Raw genomic sequence first — 24558 nt, 5'->3', positions numbered from 1 at the left:
AAGAACCTTCTAGATGCCCAGAGAAGTGTTGCAGAAAAAAAAAAAAAAAAAAACCACACTTACTCAGTCCTAGCTGACAATGGGCCACCACTTTTCTCAAAAGCAAGCTAACTCATTTCTAGGAGTGAGGAAGAACACTCCAAGCAGACTCCCATTTCGATTACTGCCAAAAATAAGAGCCCATGCTCTTAATAATAGGACACTAAACCCATAAAAGTCAAGTTCCATGCTCACCCAAAAATGCTGCCCAGAGAGACAGAGACCTGAAAAAATACTGCACTCTTACTGAAGTGGTCCACTGGCTCTATGCAATGTTCAGACAGTAAGGCAGGAGAACAAGAGCAGAACTCCATACAACTGGACCTCACCTAGGTGCAGACATGGCTCCCACAAGAGATGAAGGGGTTTGTATGACAGATGTGGGTCTCATTTCTTCCACTTTGCTTTTCTTTAAGTTCACTCATGCAAGCTGGGGACTGCAAGTGGACAAAAATCTATAAGTTAAGCTAATTATCCCGCAGACCAAGAGAAAAGAAAGATATTTATTCTACATTGCAGGGAAGTATCTGGACACTCCAGGAATGAGAGTCATGAAAATGATGAATGGATAGATCTGAGACCATTCAGTTCCCACTCCATATATCTGCCTTCTCCTGAGTTAGATGGATGCATGCAAGAGGTAAACAGATTCATCAAACAAATAAGATCAGCAGCCCAGCTGCTGTATTTCATCTTATGGTAAACTTTCATTTGCTCTAAGAAGTGTAAGTTTGGTATCATTTATACAATTCCTTCTACTGTGCTTCTCTTTAACACCTCAAAATATTGCTCAGCCTCTCTTCCAGTGAAAGAGACCAAAAAAAAATCAGTATAGAACTTCACAGTGGGAATAAATTTTTATCCGACTGGACACTATGACCACAGGAATGTTTGCATCTGAGAGTTCTCCTCTTGCAAGTGGTTAGGGTAGCCAGATGGGGTTATAAACCAGTCCCTGTTCACATGCATGCAGCCATATCTAGTTGACAAGTAGCTTGCAATCTCTTGGGAGCCAGAACTCTCTTGTTCCGATTTTTACAGTGTCTTCATGAAATACACTGGAATTCCAGTTCATGGCTGGGTCTCTGTCACTATCAGAAATAGTTCCTTAACAGCAGGAGAAGGCAGATACCAGCATGCTGTAAGCAGGAGAGCGTTAACTCATTCCACATGAGAATACAGATAAAACTTGCACAAGAAACTGTACACATTTGCTCATGCATCACACGTGCAAGCATACATACAGTCTGCACCTATACAGCAAAGAATTAGAGAACAGCAACATTTTAACTCTGGCTTTTATGAGGGGCTCTGCTGGTGGTAAGAAAACATGCCTAAGAGTGTGTTCAAAGCCAACCACAGCTAGACTCACAACCAACCTCTTTTCACATACGTTTTAGTAATAAAGCCCAGAATCAGGCCCAATATTGCACCAAAGGAGCAGCACTATATATTTGTCCTTGGCAAGTCTCCTTATGGGAACAATTTTCTCCTAACTATACCTTCTCCACAACATGGTCACTTGCACAGGAGTGCTGTGAATCCCTGGAAATGCTTGTGCTGTGTCAATACTTAGCCTGCAAAAAGGTCAGCCTCCGTCAGCAAGGAAACACAAAAGAAGCCATTTTCTTAACTCTCTCCCAGCTTACTTCATTCCCAAAGATGCATTGGTGTGTTTGTACATTGTGAGCCATAAGAACAAGTACACAGCTTGGTTTTCTTCCCTCCAGCAGCAGCAGCTTCTGGGCAACCAAGCATGAAAACACTGCTGTATATATATATACATATATATATATATATATATATATATATATACACACACACACACACACACACCAGCCATCAATGCATCATCTTCCCCTCTTCGGGAAAAAAAAAAAAAAAGTGATGTCAGCTGCATTTCTATTTTGGGCAGCCTTATAGCCATGGTTGTTACCTCACTCCAACACCAGTGGGGTTTGGGCAGTTGTGTTTGCAAGCATCTTCTTTGCTTTCCCTTCCATCTCAGTCCTAGCTAGGCACGGGTTCTTCTTCATGTCTGATCAGACAGCAATAGACAAAGGATGCGCGCGAGACCAGCCCAGGGCTGAATCACTGCGCTGGTGCCAGCTCTAAAGAAAAACACTCTCCATGAGAAAGAATACCAACTACGCTCAGAGAGATCGGATGGAGAACACCACGCTTCACGCCATAAGTTAGCCTTTGGAAGATGGCTGAAGCAAACAGGGGTCAGTAGTGAGCTTTCAAGTCCCAATACCACCCAAGCTTTTGGGAGCACCCGAATGCATTCTGTGGAATGTGGAATCACTTGCCATTGTAGCACTCAGGTTTTAATCAAGTGCAATCACGTAAAAGATTTAGACAGCACAAATCCACAAAATAGGGGTGAGAAAATATCAAAATATCCGACAGAGCTCTCTGAAGGATCACTCCTCATCCAAACTGTCTCTGAGCGTGGGCTTTCAACAGCAGATAATGACATTGTCACTTAAGACTTCTAGACAGACCTGAAAAAGGTAAGAATAGCCTCTCCAGTAACATCTAGCTATTCCATCAATCCTTCCTTCAACACGTCAGAAAAGGAAAGTCTGTAGGGCCAAATGCTAGCAAAGCTGTAAAAGGAGAACTCAGACCTGACATGTTTATTGCAGAGAAACTAAATAAAATCTTTGCAGCAGAGCCTTCTTGTTTCCACCAAAGGAAAACTGTTGAGTGTCCCATGCCTGAACCTCCCACTTTTATTTTTGTAGAAGTAGTAGGAAGAGCGAGGAAATCATAAGAGGCTCTGTTTAAAGTTGACGTGGATGAGTTTATGACAGAATGGACAGAATCAGCCATGAAGAATCCCAGGGCCAGAACAATACACACACAACAGTTTCAGAGGAACCACAAGAACAGAATAGCTGTGTAATTATTTTGGGCAACCTCTCATGTAAAACGTCTTCTGGACCCAAACGCCTGAAGGTAGCAACTGTACTGCCAATCTTTAAAAAGAAGATCCACATGAGAAACAGGGAATTACGAGTCTGCAAACTGGATATTTGGACTGAATTAACCAACAGAAGCTATAATAAAGGACAACATTAATTGATAGTTCATGATCTTCTGGATAAGGGTCAACATGACTTCTGTAAGCGTAGGTCCTATAATATGTGGCACAAAAAATGTAGATAGGAATTAATTATTCACTGTCAGATACAGGACCCATCAAAGGAAGCCAGCAGAAGTCATTTCAGGGCAGGGGAGAGTGAAGGCTTTTCACAAATAGGTAGCAGACCCACCAAGTTCCTAGCAAAGGACATTGATGCATCTGCTACAGAGAACTGAAAGGAAGACGAGTCATTGGGGATTACAAACTCTGAGAGGCCCCTGGACTGGAAGCAGGGAAAGTGTTAGACAAAAACATCATAGGCTTGTCCTGCTCCATCTCCAGCAGTGGCCACCGGCAGACACTGGGGGAAGAACAATAATATTGGACTAGAGGGACCCTTGGCCCGAGCCAGTTTGGCCATTCTTATGTTCATGTGCTCTCTTCTGTGTGAAGAGCAGTGAAAACATTAAAAGGATGCAAGCCTCCCTGAAACCTGTTCTCCCATCATAACACTGATTTTAAAAAGGAGCAGAGTTTTATTTCCCAAAAGAAAGATAAAGAGGAGACCTATTTCAAACTTCTATCTGAAAGACTCTGGCCAAGCCTTATGAGCCACTAGAAGAGAATCTGTCTCCCTCTTTGATAGTCAGGATACAGTTTAAGCAAAGGTTTTGAGATTACACGGTAATTGCCCAATTAGCTCTTGCGTGTAAAAGGGATTCTCTTGTGTTTATCCATATCCTGCAGGGCAGAAATCCAAAGCTTTCTGCCCACTGTGGATTTGCTCTTCCAATTCATTAGGATTAATTTCTCCACCACCCACACAGTTCTCTCAATCTCTTCCTCCCCTCCCTGCCCCATTGCCACCTGTCAAAGTTATAAAGATGATTGGTGCTTCTTAAGAGCAGCACAGAGCATCTTTACCCATCTATTTACTGACAGATGCTTTCTCCCCTCCTTTGCTGAACAAGTTCTCTCCAAAAGCCTGCAGCCTGTCAAGCTGTCCCCAGAGCATGTACGTGCACGCAGTGTCTACCCACATCCCCTCCAGTAACCCCAGTGTGTAGTGTAACTCTTCCAACCCCCTCGAGTCCTAGGCAGCATTCTGTTTTGACAAGTCTCAGAGAAAACATAAGACAACTTTCAAATCTAGTAGCCATCAAGCTAAGCAATAATCTGTATAAACTGGCCAGCATCATGCCTTCAGGCTGGCCCAATTTATTTTTTTGCACTTCTAAAGCAGAGGATGAATTTGGGTAGATGGACATACAAGCAAATCCTGTTGCCTAGCCTTGGGCCAAAACCAGGACAGACTGTTTCTCCCCATCTCTGCAGTCCAAGGCTTGTACAGAGGCACAGGAAACAAGAGGGGCATTAATTCTTCTAGCTCCGGCTCATCTACCCCTGCTTATTAAGTAACATCTTTTTCAGAAAGCCTCTTGAATTATATTACCAGAGCTGTTCTGGAAGATAATTGGTTTGGGAAGAGCCATCTCTGATCCTGTTGGTGTCACAGTATGACATGAAATCCTAGGAGTTCTTTCAAATTGGAAATCATAATAGCAACAGAGAGCTTTCATTTCAAGAAGAATGAACATGGGAAGAGTGCTTCTGACCCACAGTCCCCTCCACTGCTGGAAATTATTTGAACTCCATCAAAGGAGAGCACAGGTACACTGGAAAGCCTCAATAAAATGCTTTGCTTAGAGACATCCATCACAGTCCTTAAAAAAATAAAAAAAATTGGAGCACTTTCAGCAGCCACAGCTGGGCAAGAGGAAGAACAGTCTCACAAACATAACTCCGAATGAAAACCCAAGAGACGGCACAGCGACAAGACACCTAAGAACGAGACGAGCCAGTCTCTCCACATGCCAGCTCCTCAGCTGGAGGATGAGAATAACAGCTTTTTCCATCTCCGGGGAAGTGCTGGGAAGTACACGAGAGAAGACTGAGCAAGGATCACGTGCTGGGGTTAAAAAGGCTAAGCAGATCTCTCGAGTACCCTTCTGTTACCGTGCCTGCCACGGCAGCACAACACAGAGATATTCAAATTCGGTTTAAGCTGGCAAGTATCTGCAGCAGCCCCCGAAGCAGAGCGCTGCTCACTGGGAGCTAACGTATCTTGGCAAGATGCATGGCACACAGCCCCCCCGCACTGCATTATTTTCTTACCCACCGCTTCTGCGCCCTCAATCCCTCAAACAACATCCACTGTGCTGCAGCATGCACGTCTGTGATTTGCACACCGTCATCTTGGGTTGCTGGGGCTTTCCTGTCGGGATTAAACAAATAGCAAACTCTGCACTGCCTTTCCCTCCCCCTTACCTCACTCTCCCATTGCTTTTGTGCATGCTAAAGTGGAATGCTCCCTCTGAATCAGATTTCAGCTGTCACAAAGCCAGCAGTTTTCTCCTAGGAAGTCTGGGTGCTAATGACAGAAATAGCAGCTGCCTCTAAATAGTTCATCTGCCACATGCGGTCAAAGGCCAGTAAAAGCAAAGGCCAGGAGCAGGTGCACGGCTGATCACTTAGAGAACCTTCCCAGGCAGGGGGAAGGAAGCGAGGAGACCTCCCCATCCACACAAAGGCCAAGGACAGCCACCAAGGCAGCAGCAGCAGGGCTACAACAGGGAGCGCACCCACCTTGACACGGCGAGGCTGATACCACCTACAGGATACAGGGCTGCTGCCACCAGGCACCCTGCTGCTCTCTGCCCTTCCTTCAGCCCACCCCAAGCAGTTACACCTCAGACACCAAGCAGTGCTTAGGGCTGTAACCCCTCCAGCATCCCACAAGCCTCTCCACCCACCCCAATGAGAGCACTTTGTACAGGTGAGACAACAGAAGACAAAAATATTTAAGTGCCTTGCTAGAAGCATGACTGAGGGGGGAACTAGGACTACGGTTTCGGTGTTTCTTTCTCAAAATCCAGTGCTTTACTCAAAATGAAGGTTTGGTTGTTCTCGGCGAGGGTCCAAGGACATGCTTCATTGGCAGCATTACACAATCTATTTAGAGCTTTTGATTCCCACATGTTCAAAGCACTTGTACTTTTCACAAAAACATTGTGGTGTCATTGAACATGATGTTATGTTTGAACTGAAAGGAGGAAAAAACATCTCTCCCCATCTATTATTACACATAAATACGAGTTGGTCTCCTACTATCACGCTGTCTTAGGAGAGAATGAAAGATGAGTGAACTCAACCCTATCTGTGCTGATTAGTGACAATCCATCACCAATTTACTGAGAGAAAAAATGCTTCCTGCAAGGCCCACCATCATTTCTTTCATTCTGCTTGAAGGCATCCTGGGCTAGAAGGAAGGATGGGAGAACCTGGAGGGCCCAGAGAACCTGAGCCCTGGTCATATCCCAGGGGCAGTAAAGAGCACAGGTTAGGTCTGTTTTAGTAGGTCCATTCAGTTGCATCACCCAAGAATTCACACAGTAGGATTTTAAACGGTGGCAGGAAAGTATAACATTACCTTCACTTGTCAGCTTAAGGAACTTATTAGAAACATGCTCTTACCAAAGGGAAATCTCAGAGTGCTCCAAAACACTTTTGCAAAGAGTTCAGATGCTGGCAGCATTTAGGTAAAGCTACTACTGAGACTAGCACCAGCTGAAGGCTTCAGGAGAGTTTAGGAAAGGTACCTTGTGCCACACTGCTCAGGACCAGACAGCAGGACCTTTGTTTTATTTGGGTGACCCTGGAGCTATGACATTATTTAAAATGCTTCTTCTGCAGGCAGGCAGAAAGAAACAAGCTTGCAAAAACCGCCCTATGAATGAATGGAAAGAAGTCAGGATGTGGGCTTGTTTTCAGATCTGCTTCAATGTATGTCATCAAAACTAAAACAGAAATAGAATACTGGTGTCATTCCCTTTCCAATAATTCCAGCTAAAGGAGCTGGGGGGTCAGGTTTTCACATCTGAATACTCCCAGCATTGAGAAATGCCTTACATCTTGATGCAAGCCAAGTGATAATCCTCCTCCTCTCACGTGCTCTCAGGTCTGTCTCTGTTCAGCCCCTCTCTTTCGGCCTAGCCAACTACCTGCACACAGACAGCAGGCACGTCCTAGAGCCCCATGTGTGCTCACATGCCCCACTGTTTCTAGAGCAATGGTAAGCAGCAGCACATCTCAGAGGCAGGCGATTAGTTGTGCCCCCCAGGGATTTAAGAGACATTCAGGTGCCTTTCAAGGGAGATAAACATTTAAGTGCTTGTCCCAGTACGTGCCCATGAAGGACAAAATAGCTATACTGCAGGAGCATTACACTTCCAAACATACCCAGTGGTACAGCACCAGGACTGCTGCAGGATCCAGGACACAAGCCTAACTTTCTCTTCTGGTTTCCCTGTTCCTACATGCATTGCCCCTGCTGGCACATTTCTGGTAGCACCAGGGCATCTGGCGTGGGCTCAGCCGAGATGGCCATCACTTCTGGGAGGCTTTGTCCATTCCTGAGTGCTTACGGTCCTTAAGAAAACAACAACTTCACAAATAACGAGTGGCAGGGCACCAAAACCTTTCTGACTCGACTGATAAAACGGTTCTCCATGCTTCACGGGCAGTTCAGAAGCTTGACATAAGGGATATTGTGATGATTAATAATTAACTGGCTGGAGACACAGAGCTCAAGGACAGATGCCTCCCATCTGCAGGCTCCGTGAGCTGAGGCTGCACTTTGCAGGAGGAGGGAGGGGAGCCAGCAAGGCGAGAAGGTGACAAGGTTGGTGTGCCCCTAGGACGCTAGCAGCCTTATCCAGACGCTTTTCCTTTTGTCTCCCAACACATAAGAAGGTATTATCCTGTGCTTCTCGAGGTAGCTTTCACTACCCTAGTCACTGGGGGATCAGAGCAGCAACGATCTCTGCCAATTCCTGGTGACAACTCACCTAAATGAGATGCATCCTTAGAAGCTGCATTCGTGTATTTAATAGGCTTTAACATCAGCTTTAATGAGACACCTCTGAGACCTCAGGAGAGGTAACAGACAGCTGGAAATGTGCTTCAAAGTCCTGTGGGTATGAGAAGCAGAATTCAAGTTCAGTTCAGATGCACCAAGTACAGGATTTTTAAACACCTGATGTGTTAGAGACTATTAAATTGTTCTTTACAACAACTTTAAAAATTTCTATCTGCATAAACGTGTTTGATCCAGCAACAGCTTTAACTGTATCGAGATTATCCAAAACAACAGCTGCAATAGGAACTGAGCTGCATGTCTCACGGTAATTACACATTACAAAGGGAATCCTTGGAGCATTTCAATAATGCCATATAAAAAACAGCACTTAAAAACACACAGATAGACATGCTAGCCTCCTAGCATAACTTCATTGCAGGGAAGGATTTGGAAGAGGTCAGTTCTACTCCAGCCTGCTTCCTGCCTCCTTGCCTTCCTCTCGAAACTAGGGGGTGTTGTAAAGGACGCTGAAAAAGTTTGAGTTCTGGTTGGACACGTGGGGTTGAAGAAGAAATACTGTGAGGGAAAGAAGCATAAGGAGCATCTTCCTCTCCAGCCCCCTTTTCTCTTGCCTCCTGATTCAATTCCCAGAAGAAATGTTCCCTCCCGTGAGCTCTGTCTGAATACAAGGGACAGAAGAGGACACCCAGCGGTGCTGCAAGGCCAGAAGGACATGTCCCCAATCCAATTAACGAGGTGCTGGGACAGATGCCCTTCTGTCCTCCCTTCCTCCCCATGGAGCATCCTGCCTGCTTGGCTAGGCTTTGCCATGCCTCTGGCTACCATGATGCGGCGTCGCCTGCCAGCAGCACTCTGCCCAAGAGAAGAGCCAGAATTTGGCCCAGACAGTAAAAACAAGCAAAATTTGCATGGACCCACATGGTTTGCATTTGTTTATCTTCACAGAGCCTTTTGCTCTTGACAAGCCACAGCTCTTATGCTTATGAGACCTATACAAAAATGTTAAGTTTCATAGTGCTTCCCTTCTTCTGGCCCCGTGAAGACCTGAGCTTGAAGTGGATCCATTCATTTTGCCTCTCTCCATTCTGTTTCTGCTTGGCTTACACTGGAATTACTCTGTTCTGGTTTAGTTCAGTAAAACCCATTCGTCAAAGCATTTGTCCCCAATATCCTCACAGCAGCAAGCACAAAAAGGCACAGTGCTCCAGCAGCAGAATAGGTCGGCTCCATGTTCCAGAGATCTGCCAAAGAGGAGACAGCCAGCTGCCTTGGATAATGAGCAGCCATAAAAATTAGAGTGAACAAGGGCATACCAAATGACACTGCAATCAAGAACAATGATGTTAGAACTGGAGACAGATCAGCCAAAGCCAGTGGGTGGATTTCAGCTTGGGATACGTACTTCCAGCTCTGGCCTCCGCAGATTTGGAAACATCCAGCATTGCCTTCCCACCTTCCCACAGAGCCTTCGTCACAGGGGTACTTTCATACGATGCACTAGCCTGTGCACTCTTAGTGCTGAGACAGACTCAGAAGAAAGGCTGCACAAGTAATTGACTTCAGGTTTTGTAGCCAGCTAATGAGAAAAGGGCAGAAGAGATCCTTCTCAGGGCAAACAAAGCCTGACATCTGTCTAAAAATGCCCTGAATGGAAACAAAGCACTAGGAGGAGAGAAGAGCAAGGTTGACTTTATTTACCAGGAAGAGTAAGTGCTTTCTGCTTGTACCTGACAATGAGGAGTCCAGACACTTGTCCAGGAGAGGACAGACCAACTTTCTAACCTCCTCAGTCTGCGAGAGGGGATTTGGTTCTCCACCTGTTTCAGAGGGAGGCAACCTGGCCACGCTCTCATAGCTTGTATGGAGTCAGGCCTTCTCAGCACTTCACGATAAAGCAGTTTCTTTCTATATAAAGTGAAGGAAAGACTCCTCCTTATAAAAAAATACATGTTCAGTGGGCCAGAGAACAAGTTTGAACAACACTATAGTCTGGTTCCAGCCTGGACACCCTCCTGGAACAGCCAGGACCCACTGAAATATTCTCATAGTGGACAAGTGGATGTTTCCAAACAAAAATTAAATGTTTTGACATAAAAGGCCCAGAACAACCAAATCCAGAGCATCCTGCTGTCTGCCTCTATGTCAGACTTGCATGAAGGGGCATTTGTTTGAGTCCCTCGGGGATTTTAACCAGGTCACTCTCGATGAATCAGCACTCTAGGTGGTAGAAGTACCACTGCTCCTCCCCCTACACATAAACAGTGCTCGTGTCAGAACCTCTGGGCATGTCATGCCACCTGCAAAACCACAGGATACTCCAGACATCTCTACAAGGTTGATAGCTATGAAACAGGTTCTACGAGGAAGGAGACCTGGGCCTTTACTGAGAGGAAGCCAGACATCAGATGGATACCCTAAAATGGCCCCCGATGTCTGTGCTTAGGGAGCTAAATGGAACCCTTCATTTTCCAGCTAAGGGCTTTGCTAAGAAAACACCTCAGCCCTGCCTGGAAACACCAGCAACCTCTTCTCAGGAGCGTGCTGAGGCTCCTGCCCTACATACCACCCAAGAGTGCAGGTTAATAAGCGGGAACAACCTCTCGGACTAGTTCCATGCTTAACCTCTTGATCCTCTCTTTCTGCCACGTCTCACATTCAGCAGGCTAATCCAGAGTTGGATGGAGATGGCAAATATAGGGCAGTTATAGTCACCTGCCCCAAATGGAGCAAGACACACAGGCAAGTCAAGAAGAGATGTCTAGAAGAACTCAAGCTGATTTCTCTCACCACGCACCTAGGGAAAGCTAACCGATGGCACGGCCTGTAGCTCACTCTAGAAGGCAACACTGCTGCCCCAGGGTATGCAAGGAGCCTAATCATCAACTAGGAAAGCTTTTTTCCTTACATCAATATCCAGTATAAATCACTAGTAGAAGATATTGAAGAGAACACCAAAGGGCTGTAGTTCCTTGTTGATTTAAGTAAGACTATAGGTAAAGCAGAGTAACAGATCCAGGGCTGAAGGTTCAGCAAACCATGTTATTAGAGCTTTCACTGTGCCAGGTCCTCCATCTCCCAGAGATGTGCATCTATCAGCAGCCACACAGATACTGACCTGTGTGTTGACCCACATGATGAAGGCACTTACTAAACAGGCTGAAACGCTTTCAGCATTTCTAGCACCTGGCACTTGTTTATTTAGATAAGCATCCCTGTCTATCAAAGATCAATTGTAAACCACAGCATTTCTCTTACCCTTATCATTGCTTTTCCAGACACCTTAATATTCAAAGCTGAAAAACTAAGTTACCAATTAAGACAATTTTCCACTCTTAGGACATGGCCTCATATTTTGCTCTGAGATGAGAAATCTCACTGATTCATGTGCTTATTAGATAAAGCTCTGAAGTAATGGAATATGTTTTCACTCCTCTAGACCTCTCACACAAGAACATTTCAGTGTTTACCCAGAACAGCATCAAAATTTTTTTACCCCCAAAGGAATTTGAGTCAGTTTGCAAGAGAAAGATTCACCAGACTTGTGAATTTTGTTTCTCTTCTTCCCCAGCAGAAATATAGATTTAGCATATTGATTGATCTCTGCCTCCCTCCCCAGCTTCAGCTACGTCATCTTGGCACAATGACAGGAACACCACAGACTGAAACACAAAATAAGGGCAACCCAGGTCACTAAAGCAGCCTGCAGTCCTAGGACGCCCATTTAAATTCAGTCCGTCTCACCAATGCACAAGCGTATACCTGCCTACCACCACGCTCAGAAATAGATCCGACAGCTGTTCCAACTTAGTGGCTTTGTTTCTATCACTGGTGCTCAGCTCTCCACAGCAGAAGTCCCCTGCATGTGTAAGTGGTCCCTGTGGGCTGCCTCGCTGGGAGGCTTGATGACCAGCTGAGCCATGGCACCAGAGTGCCTCAAACCCATAAACCAGGGACGAAGTACAAAATGCAGAAGGATCTGCTTTGCTACAGCCAGCATGGATCTTTTTGGTTAAGAGAGTGACAGTCTTCAGTACTGTCAACCCATCAACTTCTATCAGTACTAAGATTGATTTGAAAAAAAAATAAAGTAATAATCTGAGTGACGTTAGGAACCTTGACAACCTACTGTGCCATAGGCTAAACCTTGCTGCCAGAAGTGTCACATTCTACAAGGATTGTAGTTGGCCTTGGTGTTGGGGGAAGCCCCAAAAAGCACTGGAGAAAATTCACTGAAAGTCAGCTTCCACACGGCTTCAAGAGTAAACCGCCATTTCTCTCAGAGCTGCTCAGAGCCACGCTCAGAGACAGGTCAGCGGGTTGTGACTTTGCCTGTAGATGAGGTTAAAGGCCAAGTCCCAGGAGCAACAGAAGTTTTCTGTAAAGTTAGAACTGACCTTGCCTTGAGAACCTGGATGTATATCTGCAATCCTGCCTATAAACAAGTCAACTCCTGCCTCTCCACAAATTCAGGCTGCCTTGCACTAAGCCCTTTAGAGGCACTAAGAGGTTAGTACCTGCAGGAGCCAACTCAAGAGCACTGCTGTGGGAGCTGGGCTAACAAGGGACCTGTGAGACTTTGCTCCAGAAGCAGAGCTCATGCATTTATTGCACTGTGTTAGCTTTTCCCTCATTCTCCTCATTCATCAAGGTTTCGTGTATTTGCCGATGCTGATGTGAAGGAGAGGGCGTTGTGGAGCAGCTTTCATAGCACACGTGGCACTCGCAGAAGTGTGAATTCCCGCGGTGCTCTGGTTGAGCCAGTTCAAGTCATCCCATGGGGCAGCAGAGCACCGGTTCAACGAGCTGCTGATGGAGTGAATGCTGTAGCTGGAGAGAGCAGCGCTCTGTGTACAGTCGAGAGGCACAGTCAGCAGACGGAGATCATAGAACATCTCATGCTCAAGCTTAGAGTAGTCAGCTAGAGAACTGCGGTGCTGGAGAAGATGAGCAGCAACGCGGACAGGTAGCCGGCTTGTCACCCTGACAACATCAAACCAGACTGTTCCTGACGGATAAATGCATCTCCAGGCTGTTGCTAAGACAACAAAAAACCCATTTATTATGCATAAATGGGCACATTTCATCGCTGGGCTTATTAACCCAGGCCATGCCACTTACTCTGTAGCTTCTTAATTGGGTTAGATCAGATGCCATATCCCGATTGTTGCTTCTTGAAATAATGGACTCAGCTGCAGCTCAGTGTATTAGCTGCTTTATCTCTTCTTCCTCCAATTGATTTCCTCTCTCCAAAGATGCAAGAAAGAAGGGATGTCTAGTTTCATTTCATCATTTTCCCACAGGCTTGACTCAGGCACTGACTACACCACAGCACTCTGCATCACTGACCTGCTTTGCTTTCCTCTTCCCTTCACTCCTGCGTTCAGGCAGAGCAAGGCAGCAACGCTGCTCTGACTGGTCTGCCTGCGGTCAGCCTGATGTCACTACAATTGAATTGATGCAGACTCGGAGAAGAGAAGCTAGGGTTTGCTTCTGCTTTGATTTATTTGAAAACTTGGATGTACTGCTTGCAGATTTGCCATAACACCCTATTTATTTATTTTTAAAGCCATGAACGCTTGCACTGGGAGACGTTGCATCCAAGAGAAGTGAAGCCATGGATAGCCCTCTCATACCTTGGGCTAAGGATTCTGCTGACATCCCGGTAGAGCAACTTTCTCTACTATCCTACTTCCCCTCATTTGCAGTAGTGGTCTACCCAGTCTCTCTGGCTTCTAACGAAGAGTTTTCCTCAGAGATTTCTCTGGATCCATAATAACATGTAATAATACATAACATATAACAATATTATATTACCATCACAGATTTTGCAGTGGGACCTTTTTTTCACTTGACTTACTGTGACTCCAAGACCTATGCAGCATGAGCATAGTTTAACAATCTCACCAAGAAGCCAACAGGCGGCCAATTAAACACTCCAGGAAGACAAAGAAAACAAGCATTTGATATCTACCAGTCCTCCCTTCCCACTACCGCCTGTGACTAGCAGCAAGTTCAGTTGCTCAGAGAAAGAGAAGCAGTTCAGCGCTTATGTAGGACATGTTACAGCACTGTGGGGAAACCCACTACGAGACACTAGGCAACTGCTATCTCACCAGTCTGTTTTGTTACACAGCATGCTGTACGGGATATGGTCTGAAGGCAGCAGAGTAAGGTTCTGTGTAAATGAAGAGTCAGTGACAAAGTAAAATCCCGAGACCATAATCTTCCCCTTGTCACTCAGCAATTTAAGGATCTACCTTTAATCTCATCCCATAAGAAGCCTGTGAAGAAGATAAGACACCAGAGATCTTCCTCAGCCAGGGCTTATTCATGAAATTCTTACAAGCTTTGAGAGTGGTCACAGAACAAATAAGGATATCATACACCTACCAAGCTTTTCCAAGAATACGGCAAACTTCAGTGAACAGTGTGTTTTTGAGAAATGAAGTGATTCAGATTTGGCAAATAGTTTTGGCCAGAGATGATTGGCAAACATTTTTAGGAAGAGTCAAAACATTTCATTTAATGTATTCTAAGAAGTGGCGATTTTGTTTCAGAACAACTATTTTTTTAAAATATATTAGGAGATGCCAGAATTTAATTAAAATCTCCCAAAAGCAATATTTTGCATTTTGTTCTCCATTTGTTAAATATATTGTTTTGCCAACGTATGAAAGAGAAAAGAAAAAGAAGAGATCCCAGTGACTCTCTATATCACTTCATCTTTCAAGACCACAAGTTGCAGTACCGACATAAAGCATCACTTCAGCTCATCACAGCAGGAAACTCCGCAGGTATCAAGCTAGTTGATGAAAGAGTCCTTTTGCTTTCCATTTGGCTTCCCGGAATACCAAAGGCGGTCAGGTGATGCAGTATTTCTCTATACATAGCAGCTCACAAACAGCTCCTGAGTAGTGCAGAAGGGGGACCACCACCTGCAATAGGATTTCTCGCCTCTCCCTTCTGACTAAGTGAGCAGAGAGCATCCGAGACCTCTACTTGCAGTAATCACAAACATGTTGACATTTTTCTGAGTAACTAGACTCACTCTTCCCTCCAAACAGGGAGATAATAAAATGTTCCATGATCTAGTCAGCGCTTAAAACATTTGCTCCAGAGAATGAAGTGTTCTGCTTGCAATCCTACTGCTGCTTCTAAGGCAGATTCAAAGACTCCTTATGTACTGAAGCTAGAGGAACAAAGAACCTCTAATTCCTTCAGCCTCAAAGCACATAATTATAGTGGTCAGGAGACTCACTCTGCCTGTTCCACCTGCACAGGAAGCCTAAAAAGGAATGCTAGAATGGTAAGGTTGCACTGGTTTTCAATCCTGTATATGTCACCATCTCCAAATCAGATGCAAGCAATGCATGTTAAAGTATAAGGCTGAAAATAGCAGGAAGAAAAGGAGCTCCCGTCTCCATAATACTATTCTGTGACAGAAAAATTAGCTTAAAGCACTAAAGTATTGGGTGTTTACACTGTGGCCATACAGACCCTCTAGCTTTACATCTTTCCTCACAGACCACCAGCCTGTCCTCTTTACTAAGAGACTCTCTCACAAGCCTCTACTCAGAGCACATAAAATAAACACCCAACTCTCACCCTATCCCAGGGCCTGCTGCAGAATACCACAGGCAGGTTTCCCCACCACAACGTGCTCATCTGAGAATCCTACCTCTCTTCTGGGACTGTGAAGAAAGCCAGACTGCTCCATGTAACTCCCCATCCTTGAAGCAACAACCTACTGCTAGGCCTTATTCCCTGAGGCCAGCTCCACACAGAAGGCATTTATAAAGTCAGAAAGAAACAACCTCTTCAAAGCTTTTCTGCCCACCTGAGCTACTCGCAGGCTGTGATCAGCTTCTGCTGTGAGACCACAAGCTGCCTGGCTACGAGGAGCACAGGCCGTGTTTCCTGGTGGCCCAGCTGAAACTACTTCTCCTCTCCCGGGGAGAAGGACGGACTTGTTACAGCATACTCAGCCTTGCTGAGACATTGTGGTATCACCACCAGAGAAAGGACAGTGGAGGTCAACTGCGCTGTCACTGTCCAGAGCCACAGCTCATTTGCCAGAGACATTCACAGAGAATGAGGGAGCTGCTTTGCCACTCCACAGGGTTTCCTCAGCCCCTCTGGCTGGTGCCAGGAGCCCACCCTGTGGTCACAGTGAACTCAATGTAATTTTCCCCTCTGGGCTCATCAGCTCCTAAAGAACTAAGAGACAACTTGCAAAATGCAAGGAGCTTTGGAGCTTACCTTAGTAGTAGAGACAGACGCTTGTGATCTCTGAGGCTGATTATTGAAAGTTTGGGCCCTCAAATATGAGCACACAAGTATTTAAAAAGAGAGAGAGAGGAGCTAGAGCAATTTCAGTGCTGGCTGCACTGCACTTCCTTCTGTCCACCACTATGGTGAAAGGTAGAGGTTTCCCTCCCAGTGAGTTTGTACTACCACCTCCCTCCCTCACTCCCCAGAAATGCCTCCTTCTGTGCAGATAGAGCCTCCCAGGATGCTCAGTTCCACCACGCTGATAAAAATCAGGAGTGAGATTCAGGTTTCCTGGAACTCCTAGAAACAACACACATGACCACGCTTTTAGATCCTCTGGCCAAAATGCCACTGCTACTTCAACACAGGCTGCGAGCAGTAATACCACAAACACAAAACAGAGGCCTTTACCACTTCCGTGGGGACAGGAACTGTACAGTGTTTATTTTTTTGTCAGGGCTACTTGGCTGATCCACTCGGTGGTGCGATGGAGAAATCAAAACAACACCGTCACCCACTAATCAGTGAAGCAAGAGAGACCCCAACCTGTCATCTTCAGGGCCACCCTTTGCTATCAGCAATTGCCCATCAGCCCTACAGAAGGCAAATGACATAGAGGATACAAAGAACTAAAAGAGTTTGGGAATTATAAAGAATTACATTTTTGGCTACCTCTCTAAAGGTAGATATCATTGGGAGAAATCTCAGAGCTAGCGTGCCTACAGTGACCTAAATGTTATTTACCTCTCATCACTCCAGAGAGGATGATAAGCAATGTCAGTGGAATCCATGGGATAAAGGTGGGAGAAGGATCATCTCAGGGGCTCGTTTTCACCAGCATAAAGTACAAGCAAAAATACCAGCAGACCGAGATGACAGCTTTGTATGTTATCAGCTGCAAAGACAGTGGAAATTCAGGACAACTATACCTACAATAAAAAGGGACAGCAATGATGTAAATATATTTTCTTTTAATTTAATAGCACGAATGTGCTTTGCAATAAGCTGAAACATGATGGGAGCCCCCAGCTTGAATCTCTGCCAAACTGACTATTTTTAGTTGAATGCGTTTAGCTAGCTTGTTAAAGATTTAAACCTAGGCAATATTTGCAGTCACTTTTATGTCAGATTTCAGGAAGTGACATTTATTAATGTTACAATGATGTAGTTACCTATTCTAAGGTAAGACAGAAAGAATTAAAGCAATAAGGAAACAGAATGTGATCCAGGCTGAAGAAAATCAACCTTGTGATCTAAGTAAGATCTCATCCACGATGAATAGCTTATTAAGGGGGTTTGGAGGGAAGGGATCAGCAAGTTATGAAGGGGAAATTGATTTATCTTTCCAAAGGTAAAGTGGTAACTGACTGATCAGAGCAAACTCTATCATAGATTTTATAGAGAGAGTTATTTCCTGCAGGTCTCCAAACAGCTGTTGGCTTAGGTTAAGTCCATGCAAGAGATGGATTCAGATTCGGAGAGATTCATCCACTATAAAGCCCCTGATCCGTGTTGTTATTCTGTATTCACATTCACAGCTTACATCAGACTTCAGCATCCTGCATACTCTTTAAAATATCCTTGTTGAGCAGCAAAGTTCTCCCTCCCTGCCTGTCTTTTTTTGCAAGTGTGTACTGGTGTGTAGAAGCTCTTTAGCAACAGATAAAACAGGATATAATCACTCTGCATGCTGGGGGTTAGGGAAATTGCTTTTGATGAAGATATTCTGAACACTTGGAATACAAGTGATTTTTGCTCAATTCTTTAACGCTGAAGAAAATAAGTCTAATAAATAGATCTACCTGCTTTAGATATTTGTGCTAAACACCTCATTAAGCATAAGTGTTTTTTTTTTTCCCTAAAAGAAGCGTGGCACATATCCAATGGGTAAAAGGATAAATGGCTATAATCTTTGAATACACAAGACTACATAGAATGGGTATTTCATAGCTGTACAAAGCCCATAATTGAACTTCTGCCCGAAGGGTAAGCTTTCCTGCAGTGTAAGTGCTTCCAGATGCCATACAGGGGTCATGTTCCTTGTCAGGAAAGCAGAGCTTTACATCCAGTTAATTGTTATCCCCAGCTGTCTTTTTTTTTTTTCTTTGAGACTAGTTTTCCAACAGTCATTCAAGCAAATGTGCTCATTTCCCAGTTCCCCCGCAATTCCCCACCACAGTGTAACAAAGTGCAGATTTTGCATGGCTGCATTCCAAACTCCATGGTGTTAAAATCATAGCAGCAATGGAAAAGCATGTAGCCTCAATAATCATAATGTAGGATTTGAACTAGAGGTGACTCAGTGGTAGTCAAACAGATGCTATATGAAAATAGAATGGTTTCTATGTACAGAGCATTAACTTGTGGTTAACCCATGGAGTTAGTACTGACACAGGAAGGTTTGCATGGCTTGCTGGGACGCAAAAATTACTCAGTCTGAATTAAACTGATGACCTTGATTCAGTTCACTGTGTCTGGGTCTCAGCACACAGTGACCATGAACCGCAAGTCCCTTCTCCACAGCTTCCTTTGGGCATCATCTTTGGTGTCAATGACATTAAAGAGAAGGCAAAGACCAAATCTGTCCAGATCCCTTCAGCTCCGTACCAAAATATTAACTGATTTGAGACAGCTCAACAGTGACCAAGAGGAAAGTTCAGACCACAGCCTGCAGCAAAACAAAGTGAAAAAATGCAAGGAAGACAGTGCATACAACAAAAGGGCAACGCAACTCCTTTACCTTCAAATTATTAGCTAGGAACTCTTGAGTGTTCGTGTGCAACGTCAGCCTCTTGATACCATGAACTAGCCACCAGCTGCTTGGGTTTCCAGACCTAATGCTTGAAGAACAGCTTGGGGAAGTTCACAGTTCAGGCTGCCAAGCAACTGACCGTTAAATACTCAAGACCAAAGTCTAGGGAAGGAGTTTACACCAGCTTGGTCAACCTTGCCAATACTAGCTCTGGAAGAGGCAGCGTCAAGCTATTCTTGTTGTGCTTTCCAGAATGTCCTTCAATACAGACACAGTCCTACCTGAAGAGTCCTTACCACTCCCTCTTCCCTCAGGAAATAACCCAGCTTTTTCAGCCAACAAAAGATCACTTAATCTTTGTGACAAGAAGAGGTTTGGCATTTACTAGAGCCCACTCTTTGGTGGCTATTCTCTGGATTTTCCCAACAGGGAAACCCACATTACTCTGTGGGCTTCCTATTGAAAGTTGTCACCCTTTGATGACAAAAAGCAAATGTACGCCATAACCTTAAAAGTACGGAGCTGGATGTATAGAGCCAGTCAGGACATGGGCCACATAAAGTTATATTTTCCCCAATAAAGTTCACTCCATTCTTTGGAAGATTTGAAAAGATTTTTTGGTTTTTTTTTTAAATCACTAGCTCATACATTGCCATCAAAATGTTCCTTACCTTAACACATCTATCCTAAACTTGTGCCGGGCCAGAGAGCAAACAGGTTGTGCCAAGCCTTCTTCTTTCTGCGGGCTTGCGCCAAGGATGGGATTCAGAGATCATCTGATTTGTTAGACCAGGGAGTTTCCACTGACATTGCCCCTTGCAGAAGGAGGACAAGCGAAGCAACTTGCTTCACTATGAACTTCCAGGAAACATTTCCAAGCAGCATGTCCCTATGCTCCTCCCTGTGCTGAAACTTCATTTGTTCAGACTGCTTTTTACTCCTGCTGTTCCAATTAACCTTCAGAGACAATGATTAACTACTATCTCATGTATATGAGGGACTGATCCAAATTATTAGCCTAGAAACCACATCCTTAATACAATTCTACAGATGTTTCTCATCCCTGGATGATATCCTGACCCCTTCCTCACAGCCTGGCAGTCCTTGATCACTCAAAATTAAATGACGACTGGCTCCTAGAGAGAGGTGATCACATCTTCTTTCTTAACTGGGACACTGGAAATTAAAAAGTCCTCCCCTCACCCACTGCTGCTCCTGAAAAATCCTGCAGAGAATCCAGCACGGTTTTACCTGTAATCTGCCACAACGTGCTAAACATTCCAAAGAAAAAAAAAAAAAAAGAAAAAAAAACAGTGGTCAGCGTCATCTCTGTCAGCCAGAACATGACATATTTAGATGAGGAGACTGCTAGAGGAGGGAGGACATCACCCTCTCTGGGGATCTGTGCTTGGCTCCTCTTCATGCAATGCCTGCCTCCAAGCACAAGCTCCCTCCCAATCCCTCTGCTCCCCATAACCCAAACTGTTTCGTACTCACCATATCATAGACATTCAGGATCACCGGTTCATTGGCCATTGTTGATTGCAGCTGGAGGCTGGATTAAAACCTTTCAAGTCCCTGCCAGATGTGTGGTGCTGCCCCCAGGGTACGCTTTTACCCTGAGGCAGACAGAAGGAAGAGCCTCATCCTGCAGCCTCCGAGGGAAGGAGAGCGGAGGGAGGAGGAAAGGAGGGAAATCTCACGGCTGGGGGGAGTGGGGTAAAGTTGGTTGCAAGAAGGCAGGAAGGCTTGGGCTGGTGTTGCTGGTTGTACAGGGTTTATTTCACCCCTCCACAGCGTGACAGATACCGGGTTTCTTTCTAACTCTGTAGCTCGCCGCCCGGGGGTCTGTAGGCTCATGCACGGCCGTAGCCAGGCACCGTCCGGGTCCGTTAATCCCAATGCACAGAGAACAGCCTCCGGCCCCAGGGACGAGCCCTCCTCTGGCTCCGGGGGTAGCAGCGGGAGTGGGGGGAGATGAGCTCTCGGCGTCCTTCTGGGCAGATCGGCGTGCTGAGGGCTGCAGGAACGCCGGGCACGGAGCAGGGCCGGGATCCCCGATCCGCTGGGATCCCTGATCGGGGGGCCGGGATCCCTGATCCGGGGGCCGGGGCTCAGGCGCTCCGGGGAGGGGGGCTCTCGGCCCCCGGCAGGACGCGGCGAAGAGGCTGTGCCAGGGGGGCTCCGGCGCGGGGCTCGGCGGTGGGAAGGAGAAGAGGAAGGGGCTGGCCGCCCCCGGGGCAAAGCCGGGGTACTGTGAGGGCCATCGCGCCCCCGGCCCGGCGGGTTGACCTGGCGGCTGCGCCCGAGGCGGCGGGCGGCTCTCGGCGGGGCCGGAGGGAGGAGGGCTGCGGGTGGGCCGGGGCCCCCCCAGCTGTAGGCTCTCCGCTCTTATTTCGGGACCGGCTCGTCCCGGGCCGGGCAGCTCCTGCTGGCTGACGGGCGGGGGGTCCTACCCCGTCCTCTGGTGGTGGCTGGCTGCATCTCGGCACGGGGGAGGGCGGGGAAGGGCCGAAGCCGCTGGGCAGGGCGCGGAGTTGCACTTCTGTCAGCGGCGGGGGCCGGAGTTTCTTCTGTCCTGGAGCTACTTTACGCTCGTCTCGCGGCCGGGCGGCTCTGCAGTGGCTTGCCAGCAAAAGCTCCCCTCTGACCTGGATGCGAGAGTCAATTATAAAATCCACTGCGGTAATTTCATCTTCCCTTCGCTCCTCCTCTCTCTTTAAAGGGAGGGCAGGGTCTGCGATGGAGCCGGGAAGGGGCGCAGTCGTGGGGAGGGGGGGGGGGCGGCTCCTGCACGCAGGGACTGGAGGTGCCGTGCAAATTACCACGGTGACCTTAGATGTTCAGACACCGCAGACTTTGTGGAGCAGCCCAAAAAAATCTATATAAATAAATAAATAGCAGGGATGACCTCATCTGAGCTGGAGGCGTATCTGAGGCTCTCCGCCAGCTCTCAGCCAACCAGCTCTGAATGAAAATCGCAGGGAGCCCGTTACATCAGCAAAGCCCAGCATGCCCCAGCCCTTCCCGGCGCTGTCCCCGGCCGCAGGGCACCCATCCCGGCGGGGAGAAACGCTCACCTCCCTTCGGCAGGGCCAGGAGGACAGACCACAGAGCTGCAGCCTGGCCAGCGACTTGTTACACAGCGTGCAGGGGGACGTGTGGTGGAGGCAGGCGGCACGAAAGGAGAGCGCGTCCACGTCCTGCCTTGCTAGCTGCCTGCCAGGAAACTTTTCCCCCAGCCGGTGCCAAAGGAGAGCTGGCTTTGCCCTAACTGTACACACTTCCATTTTCAAAGGGGAAAGCCACGTCTTGGGCGTGCAGCATGGCAGGGACTCCAGCACTGCAATTGTATTTGGGGTAGTTATCCCGTGGGTGGGTTAGGCAACTCCAGGCACCCCCAGCCCTCCAAGCCAGCAACCCCAGCTACCCTGCTGGGTGCCTTTAACCAGCTGGCTGCAGCAGTCTGAGGCCTGCAGGAACAGTCGGTACCGGTACCGGTGGGAAAGGGTGCCTCCTCCTCCCTGCCACCGCAGATGCAGACACTGCCCAGAGGACAGGTTAAACCCCCAGCAACATTCAAAGACTGCTAAGCAATGAAAGGCTCCCTCCATAAGGAGCTAAGCGCCATCATTTGTGCCCAAACTTGCAAAACAAACCTCCTACTGAATCTCACAGGGCTCCTGCTAACTGTCAGAGATATCCCGAGATTGTTACTTTGGGGTATCTCTGCTGCTCTGGTGGTGGTGATGTTTTAAGAACACAAGAAAGGGAAAGGAGAGGGAATAGCTTATATTAGACCAACTGATGTAATTGGAAGAGAAGAGCAGCACAAAAGCTCTTCCCACACTTGTCCACATGCTTACTTGCTGAATTAATTCCCATGTCTGCTGTGCCCAAAGTTCTCTAAAATAAATGAAGAGACTTAAGCCAGGCCCACACTCCAGCAACAGACATCTATAAATATTTAGTAGTTCAGAAAAGTGACAGTCACAAGCTTAGATGTTTTGTCCTAAAAACATTTCAAAAATAATCACCCAAGGAAAGAGTAAGACCAAAATCCTACTTTTAAACTTAGAAATATAAGAAGAAACAAAATTAAAGCTAAAAGCTTGTCTTTAAATTCACCTTGCTTTAGGAGATCAAAGCCAGTCTAAATGTGCATTTGTTATTTAAAGGACTTTTGCTGTAGGAAATACAGTAAATGTCACTTGCGCAGGAAGACCCGGATTCACTCCACCTAACTTGAAATGTAACTGCGAGAGCTACATTATGAATGTAGTTGCTCTAGGCTCCCTCATATGCTTATGGAAAGAAGCTGTTCCACACAGTGACACAGCCTCACCTTTTAGGTGATCCTTTGAAAATTCCTTTTTTTACCCCATTCTATTCTAGGAGACTTATTGTAACTCCTGATAGAAGGGATCAGTCTGAATACAAATGTCCCAACATTCATATAAGCTGTTTAGCAGCCATATAGACTCTTTACAAGGCTTGCTTTGGGCTATATTAAAGTGTTTCACCAACAGCTCGGGCTGATTCCACTCAAGAAGCAGAACTGTTCTATTTCAGGTGCATGAGTACAATTCTGCAGATAACCCCACTGCTAATAGGCACCATAATCAAAGCATTAAAAAGCATTAACATTTAAATGACTTGTAAATACAGAGGAAAAGGGAAATTCTTACTACTGATTACAGCAGCTGGAACTAGCTTTGGGATCTGTTTTGAATTCTTTTAACCTTTTACGCTAATTTTAGGAAACAGCAGAACCAAGCATTTTCCCATACATATGCCTAAGGCTACACAATACTTTCATTCACATTTAAACAGCCTGCTGCAAGGTCTGATTTTCTGAGATTCTCCACATCGCTAGACCCCCTTAGAAAGGATTCATTTGTGTTGAACCTTGGCCTTCCATACTTACTATTCATGACATAGAAGGGCACGCACCTTCAAGGATCACTGTCTGTAAATCAACGTGGTTCTTAGATTAATAAAGACTGCAGTGAAAGGGTTAAAAGTAGACAATAATGCCATCAAAAAACATGAAATAGAAAACCAAGAATCAGGTACAGCCTTCAGTAATTACCTGGCACAACAACCAAGGCTGTAGCTGGGAGCACCTCAGCCACCTCCTCCAGGTTCCCAGTGACAAAAGTGGCACTGCTGGGCTCTGAAAATAGTGCTATGACATTCCACTGGGGACAAGAACAGAAAGAACAGCAGTGCAAGAGAGCACTCATGGATATATTAGAGATGATGGTTGTACCTGTCTACTTGCGCTGCTAATCAGAATTTCTTGTTCAAATTAACACTTTTCCTTAATTTCAAAGGCTCCTTAGCAACCCAGTAGACAATGGGGCTTTCAGGCACATTTCACAGCTGGGCTGCCAAGTTTAAACTTCAAGACACATAATGGTCTTATCTCCACATCAGGTACGCCACCCCTGGCTGTCCATCATC

The 24558-nt window shown here is 46.1% G+C and overlaps 1 protein-coding gene across 2 annotated transcripts in view; it reads right to left on the bottom strand.

Annotated features, from left to right (window-relative positions):
• Nucleotides 1-24558, bottom strand: part of LOC121071736 (deubiquitinase DESI2-like) — a 62533-nt gene that overhangs the window by 33739 nt on the left and 4236 nt on the right. The window contains exon 2 of one of the 2 annotated variants that reach the window (XM_040560362.1): nucleotides 20590-21743. In XM_040560362.1, the coding sequence (XP_040416296.1) occupies nucleotides 20590-20628 (39 nt within the window). In that variant the 5' untranslated portion in view covers nucleotides 20629-21743. Of the gene's footprint in view, nucleotides 1-15747; nucleotides 15931-20589; nucleotides 21744-24558 lie in introns of those variants that run through there. The other variant, XM_040560363.1, reaches the window with a different exon arrangement.

The sequence above is a fragment of the Cygnus olor genome, chromosome 5 (genome assembly GCF_009769625.2).
Source record: "Cygnus olor isolate bCygOlo1 chromosome 5, bCygOlo1.pri.v2, whole genome shotgun sequence".
NCBI classification, from domain to species: Eukaryota; Metazoa; Chordata; class Aves; order Anseriformes; family Anatidae; genus Cygnus; species Cygnus olor.
The sequence above is the reverse complement of the archived record's forward strand: the minus strand, read 5'-3'. Positions and strand labels throughout refer to the sequence as shown.